This window comes from Mandrillus leucophaeus, unplaced genomic scaffold, assembly GCF_000951045.1.
Source record: "Mandrillus leucophaeus isolate KB7577 unplaced genomic scaffold, Mleu.le_1.0 Scaffold49, whole genome shotgun sequence".
NCBI lineage: Eukaryota > Metazoa > Chordata > Mammalia > Primates > Cercopithecidae > Mandrillus > Mandrillus leucophaeus.
In genome coordinates, this window is record NW_012105253.1 from 2,884,365 (window position 1) to 2,892,040 (window position 7,676).

At 41.6% G+C, this 7,676-nt stretch overlaps 1 protein-coding gene and 1 long non-coding RNA gene across 4 annotated transcripts in view; one reads left to right on the plus strand and one right to left on the minus strand.

Annotated features, from left to right (window-relative positions):
- Positions 1–1,346: 1,346 nt before the first annotated feature.
- LOC105550526 overlaps positions 1,347–7,676 on the plus strand; it is a 9,728-nt gene continuing 3,398 nt past the window's right edge. Inside the window, exons 1-2 of the long non-coding RNA XR_001007741.1 lie at positions 1,347–1,472; positions 5,109–5,209. This is a non-coding gene — a long non-coding RNA (uncharacterized LOC105550526). The remainder of the gene's footprint in view (positions 1,473–5,108; positions 5,210–7,676) is intronic.
- LOC105550525 (putative RNA-binding protein Luc7-like 2) overlaps positions 5,040–7,676 on the minus strand; it is a 111,263-nt gene continuing 108,626 nt past the window's right edge. For all 3 annotated transcript variants that reach the window (XM_011995467.1, XM_011995464.1, XM_011995465.1), the window contains one exon: positions 5,040–6,327. In XM_011995467.1, coding sequence (XP_011850857.1) covers positions 6,150–6,327 — 178 coding nt within the window. In that variant the 3' untranslated portion in view covers positions 5,040–6,149. The remainder of the gene's footprint in view (positions 6,328–7,676) is intronic.

Consider the following 7,676-nt stretch of genomic DNA (forward strand, 5'->3'; position numbering starts at 1 on the left):
AATCCATATCCTAATTTCTCCAGTTATTCCAGCCTTTTATTTGTTTTTTTTTTTTTTGAGACGGAGTCTCGCTCTGCCGCCCAGGCTGGAGTGCAGTGGCCGGATCTCAGCTCACTGCAAGCTCCGCCTCCCAGGTTCATGCCATTCTCCTGCCTCAGCCTCCCGAGTATTCCAGCCTTTTAAACAAACATCCAGAGTTCCAGCCCTTTTACTGATTATCATCTCTTCAGTCTCCTTTATATTTCATTACCCAGTAGATTTTTGTATTGATTTCAAGCAATTTGTATTAAACTTTCTGAACAAAAATTTCAAGAAATCAAAAAATGTAACTGGCCAGGCAGGGTGGCTCATGCCTATACTCCCAGCACTTTGGGAGGCCAAGATGGGAGGATCCCTTGAGCTCAGGGGTTTGAGACCAGCCTGGGAAACATGGCGTGATCCCATCTCTGCAAAAAAAATTTAAAAATTAAAAAAAAAATTAGCTGAGTGGGAGGGTGGTGGGTGGGGCTGGGGCTATTCAAGAGGCTGAGGCAGGAGGATTACTTGAGCCCAGGAGGTCAAAACTGTAGTAAGCCATGTGCACCATTGCACCCCAGCCTGGGCAACATGGTAAGACCCTGTCTAAAACAAAAAACAAAAAATGGTAACTCCTATATACCATGTTATTTGGATAACTACGGGTTTATCTGTTACAATCAGCTTGAGATACTATGAGACTAGAATAAAAGGTGCTGGAAATAGGACAGTACTTGCAGTTATCATCCTGCTTCATTCATTTCAGTCCTTTTTGTGATGGACATTTCTGTTGCTCCCTTCTTGCCACTCCCAGCTGAGACCTACCTATCACAAAACTTTATGCCAGGAAGAGCCTTGGACTTAGAATCAAAAAGCTGTCGGCTGACTGTGTCCTATTAGTCACTCAGCATGGCTCAGCTTCCTACTCTGGAAAACAGCTATGATGGTGATAGAATATGGTCCCTTCGAATAACCACAGGATTGCTGTACAAATCAAATGAAATCGTGTGGGTTAACTTATGTTGGGCACAATGAGGCACTTCATTAATTCATTCCACATTCGAGCATTGTCTACGTAGGTCTCTGTGCCAGGGACAGAGATGTGAGAAGGCGGCTGCGAGAGGTCCTGGGAAAAGTTGCCCTGCTTTTAAGAGACACAAGATGGAATGGTTTCTCTTCACATGGATATAGGGCTCAGGTGCTAGTCCAAGATATGGAGCTGGCATGCAACTCAATCACATGAGCTGCTAAGGTCCCTTCAGAGTTTAAGCCCATTTGAGCGTATTTTCTTTTACAGGTGGCCAACAGCATCCAGACAGGTGTGAACAGCATTTGAGACTTGAAGAATCAGTCTCCCAAAGGATCGTCAGAGCAGATTTTGATGCTGGCACCAGCCTTTGACTTCTGCTTGGCTGGCCCCATCTCTTGGATCCTTGCTTGACTGACAGCCCAATTCTGTGAGTCTCAATGCCTTGCTTCAGCCTAAACCCTCCAATGCTGGCCATTAGCTTGTTCTGATCCCCAGATATGCCTACAGACCCCAAACCTCTAACACCCTGTTTCTGCTGCTACCTGGAGAACATGCAGGTGTGCTGCCTGCTGACCCTAGAGCCTCCAAGGCCCCACTCACGCATGGCCCCAGTACTACTCTGCTGACAGAACCCTGCCTGCTCTCCCCTACTTAGCCTCTGCCTAGGGAAACCCTTGTTCTCTCAGTTCTCTAACCTTTCCTAACTCCCTTGAGAGAGAAAATGCTTTTTCAAATAACAGGCAGTACAGAGAAAAGTACTGAGAAAGGGCAACTTTGTATTGCCTTATTTATACCCCAGGAAATTTTAATTATCAACAGTCAAGATATAAAATCATGATGTAGACCGAGGCAGGCAGATCGCTGGGGCTCAGGAGTTGGAGATGAGCTTTGCCAACACGATGAAACCCTGTCTCTTAGACTACAACTAGCCAGGAATGGTGGTGGTACACGCCTGTCGTCCCAGCTACTCAGGGGCCTGAGGTGAAAAGATCGCCTGAGCCCAGCATGTTGATGAGACTGTAGTGAGCCGAGCTTGCGCCACTGCACACCAGCCTGGGCAACAGAGTGAGACCCTGTCTTAAAAAAGAAAAAAGAAAAAACAAACCCTACAGCATTTATTTGAAAAAAACTTAAAAGGTAGATAACCATTACCTAAAAACCATTTTTGAAAGAAAATCAGTATTACATCAAATAGCTTCTGCTTTTTCAGATACAAAACAGACAAGAATGTGTTTGAAAATATTTAAGTCAGTATAGCATGTGGTAGTGAACTAATGCTGGAGGTTCCTGGCTGTGCTTGCTGGTCTTGCGTTGGGGGCAGGCACTCACTAGCCCAGGGCAGCAGGTAATTTACCAGTTGAAAGGACGTTTCAATGGTTTCACAACTGGGATAGCCGTAACAGCTGAACACCCACATTAGGTATGTGTGGTTTTTTTTTAGATATGTAATATTTGCTTAGAATTTTAAAGCTAAAAAATCAGTAAATGGGCTGGATGTGGTGGCTCATGCCTGTAATCTCAGCACCTTGGGAGGCTGAGGTGGGAGAATTGCTTGAGCCCAGGAGTTGGAGACCAGCCTGGGCAATAAAGCAAGACTCCATCTCTAAAATTTTTTTTTTTTTTTAGATGGGAGTTTTACTCTTGTCGTCCAGGCTGGAGTGCAATGGCGCCATCTCGGCTCACTGCAACCTCTGCCTCCAGGGTTCAAGTGATTCTCCTGCCTCAGTCTCTGGAGTAGCTGGGATTACAGGTATGTGCCACCATGCCCAGCTAATTTTGTTTGGTTTTTTTTTGAGACGAAGTCTCACTCTGTTGCCCAGGCTGGAGTATCTCGGCTCACTGCAGCCTCTGCCTCTGCCTCTTGGGTTCAAATGATTCTCGTGCCTTAAGCCTCCCAAATAGCTGAGACTACAGGTGTGTGCTACCACACCCGGCTACTTTTCTTTTTTTTTTTTTTTTTTTTTTTTTTTTTTTTTTAGTAGAGATGGGGTTTCACCATGTTGGCCAGGCTGGTCTTGAACTCCTGACCTCAAGTGATCCGCCTGCCTCGGCCTCCCAAAATGCTGATATTACAGACATGAATCACCACACCCGGCCTGTACAAATACTTTTCTTTTCTAATTAGCTGGGCATAGTGGTACGTGCCTATAATTCCAGCACACTGGGAGGGTGAAGTGGGAAGATCATTTGTGCCCAGGACATTGAGGTTGCAGTGAACTAAGATCATGCCACTGTGCTCTAGCTTGGTGACATAGCAAGACCTTGTATTAAAACAAAACAAAACAAAAAAAAAACTATAAACATTTAACAATTATAACCAGCATTTATTTGAAAAAACTTAAATGATATACATAACCATTACCTAAAAACCATTTTGAAAGAATTTACTACATCAAATGGCAAAAGTGTTCGTGGAAATTGTAATGCATACTTGTTGATGGCTCAAAAGGCCAATGTTGAAAGTTATCACTAAAAATAGATTCTTAAAATGTAACATGGAGGGGAAAGAGGGAACTTGGAAAAGATAAAGGTATATTGGTTTTAGGTCTAATAATCACAGGTAAAGTCTTTGTTTAAAAAACAAGCCTGGCAGGGGTAGGGTGGGGAGGGTTGCTCATGCCTTATACTCCCAGCACTTTGGGAGGCCGAGGTGGGCAGATCACCTGAGGCCAGGAGTTTGAGACCAGCCTGGACAACATGATGAAACCCTGTCTCTACTAAAAATACAAAAATTAGCCCGGCATGGTGGTGCACATCTGTAATCCTAGCTACTTGGGAGGCTGAGGCAGGAGAACTGCTGGAACCCAGGAGGCAGAGGTTGCAGTGAGCTGAGATTGCACCATTGCACTCCAGCCTGGGCAACAAGAGTGAAACTCCATCTCAAAAAAAAAATAAAATAAAATAAATTTTAAAATGTACCTATTAAAGGAGGCTTTTTTCCTTAGTTTTAGTTGGTGTTGATAAGCTCAGCAAAGGAGCTTTAGGGTAATACTTGATGACAGCAAAATGAAGGAAACCTTACTGAAGGTAAAAACCTAGCAAAACATTCCCCAGAGGAACAAAAGTTTTTTGCAAATACGACATACTTAGTTCTGCTTTCTACCAGTCACTAACACAGAAAGACCAAAAACTGTGTATGAGATAGTGATATTAAGATTTGAGATTTTATTCTAATTCAGTGGCATCAATCATGTAAAGAGCCATGCAGTTGAAGTGGTCCAGTGTGGCATGCAGCCCCGCAGTGACGGTGCACTTCATGCCCTGTTCGTGCTGGGGCAGCCTGTACCACCTAGAAACCACAACTGCAGTAACCACTGATACACAGACCTGTGTTATTTCTACAAGTGTTCCATTCCAACTGTATTTATGCTTTAGAGTTCAAAATCTAAGTCCAGATACACTATTATAATGGGCCAGGTCCCAGACATTCTTCCTCACACCAACCAGTTAGTCCTTTTGATTTTACTCCAAACCCCAATGTATGAAATCCGAAGTGCTTGTAAGGATTTAGAACAGCACAGACTACCAGGAACAAAGCAGATACAAAACATTTCTCAGCAACCAAAAATAAAAGAAGGGAAACGGGCCACTGAGGCAGATGGGTCTCTCAGATTAAATGTCATATAAATTGCATGTGTGGAACCAAATCCAGCAGAAAACCCTCAGTTAATGAGGCATAGCTTGGTAAATTGGGAACTTGATGAGGGTTTTTTTTTTTTTTTTATGTAATCTGGTATCACTTAGAATGGCCTTAGTTTCCCATTCTCTCACCACCTTCACACAGGCCCACATGCCTGACATCAAATCTGTCAAACTTGGGGACGAAGGACATTAACAGTTCTTGAAAGGTGACCTTACCCACAGATACTAATTTCATTACTTAAGGAATTTTTCTTCCTCAGAATTTCTAGAATCACAAGTGATACCTGCCAAGTACAGTTTAAGTTACTAGTAGATATACACCTCTTCAATGCAGAAACTTAGTCTCATTATGTTGGTTACATATACTGTTTTTATTTGGGTTTGTTGAATGAGAATAAAAACACCCCGGTTTCTTCTGCAGGTCCAGTCCTTCTCTCTAATGGTCATTACAAACAACCCTTAAGTGGCTGGAATATAGTCAGCAAGGGGCCCACGTGAACAGCTCATCTGGAATCTTTGCAAGTACATATTTATGTCCTTTGGTGCCTTGCACAGTAAGGCACTGTTAATGATGTAACAGAATAGAGGAAATGCCCACAGCAAATAGTTCTAGTGACAATTTACTAGACAAGTTACAGTTTAATAATGGTGGTGGTGATTGTTTCTTTCATTTTATTATTATTTTTTACAATAAGGGTGTAGCCTTTATACTCCACACGCACAAAATAAAACAAGTGCTTATTACGAAAAGAGTCCCTGCCCCCACCCCCCAAGAACATCCTGAACATAGCAATTCAACAGAACAGAAAAATCAAGACAAGTTTGATTTCAAAATTTCAATAAAAAAGCAAAAGTATGTAATGCAACAGCTGTTCAACTTCCAACTCTAAATAGGCACCATTAAACAAACCCCAGTATTTTAAATTTCTCCGACACACATTCCAGGATCAATGCTCTGAACTGTAATCAGCTAGTAATTCATAACAGGAATACAGCCTTAGAATGGAAGCTATATTGCTTCCCTGCCCCCTTTCTCTTACAATTGGAGAGTGTAGGTATTAAGGGATACAAAGTCAGAGGAAGAAGAATTAAAAAGAAAAATGCCCAAAGCTGCAGCTGTTTGGACTAGGAAGACAGCATTTTACAAACGTTCAAAAAATCCCAAGGCAAGTAACACAATTTGTTCACTATCACTCTTACTTGAAAGAATAAAGAGATCAGCATCTTATTATATAAAACTGTACTTTCAGAACTGTATTACAGGTTCACCAGAAACTATGGATGTAGTTTTAGGCATCATGAAGGAAAACAGGTTCAGTTCAGATAAAGTTAGATACTGTACATCTAGCCTAGCTGGATCTGGTGTCTGGATCTGCTCACTGTCGCCCTGAACAGCTGTGAACTAAACAATAGTACGTAACTCCATAGGAAGCTTAAGGATTGAAGAAATGTACACAGCTAGTTAGATCTCCCCTGCTTCGCGCTCTTCAGAGCTCCTCCTGTCTTCTGATCTGCCATTAGCACTCTCATAGGACCGCTTCTTATCTTTCCGATCTCTGTCACGAGGTGATCTGTCTCTTGAACTCCTGTCTCTGTCACATGATGCTAAGTCTTGGTCTCTGAATCTTTCTTTTGAGGATCTGAAAAATATTAATTTGAGGAGCAAAATATGTTGGGTAACCCAAAAACCCAAATTAAAGAATAGGATAAATATTAAGCTCTTGATAGCTGAAGATATATAGAAGAATATACCCATGACAGAGGAGTCAGTTTTCTGACCAAATACTGAGCACTACCATAGCTGATAAGGGCATTAAAACAAGAAGACGGGTGAAAACAAATAGCTGAGGGTCAGAAGGCTAAAATAATTTCTTACAGGCTACTCTCATTATCTCAGAGACAACAGAGTTTCTCCAATTCATAAAAGGTATTTCAATATAAAAACTAATACATAGATAATAGCTTTAAAAAGTGAAAGAAAGGTATTGTCTAAATTTTAAAATGGCTTAGAATAGGGGCCAGATGGTGACTATCTGGGGTGCTGCAGGTCCATGCAATCTTTGTGGCAGTGTTCTGTTCTTTTTAGAATGTAAAAACCATCCATAGCTTGCTGGTTGTACAGGCTGCCGGCCAGATTTGGCCTATCGGCAACAGTTTGCCAACACCTGACTTAGATAAGAGAACTACTCAATTATTAATATGAATTTAAATAACCACTTTAAAAAATCGACTCATACTGAGTTAGCTTATTCAACCAACAAGGGGAAATAAAAAAAGACAAAGATGCTCACACTAATAAATCTTGATTAGCTGTAACTGTTTACTATCTTCTCCATTCCCATACCCAACTTCAATAAGAAAGGTGTAAATAATAACAATCAGAAGGAAGACCAAGCATATTATGGAATCAGAATAAACATGGAATCTTCTATACTTCCAACACCTAAAATCCAACAAATTACATTTATTTGGTTCTTTACAGGTGACACAGTACTTTTACATAATTATCTCACTCAACTCATATTCAAAATTAGGATCTGAGGCACTACCAAGAACCTGAATAATTAATACTTTCAGGAAAATAAAAAATATGACTGTTCAGTTTTAGAAATATAGTTGAGGGTTAAACAAAAAAAGGTTCTAAAATAATGTAAACTTTGAATATTCTACTTAATGTTTTAATAAACTTAATTTTAAAATGATATAAAAAGACTGGGCACAGTGGCTCACACCTGTAATCCCAGCACTTTGGGAGGTCAAGGCGGGCTGACCACTTGAGGTCAGGAGTTCGACACCAGCCTAGCCAACATAGTGAAACCCCGCCTCTACATAAAATACAAAAAATTAGCTGGGTGTGGTGGTGCGCACCTGTAGTCCCACTTACTCGGGAGGCTGAGGCAGGAGAGTCACTTGAACCTGGGAGGCGGAGGCTGCAGTGAGTGAGCACAGATCGCATCACGGCACTCTAGCCTGGGTGACAGGGCGACAC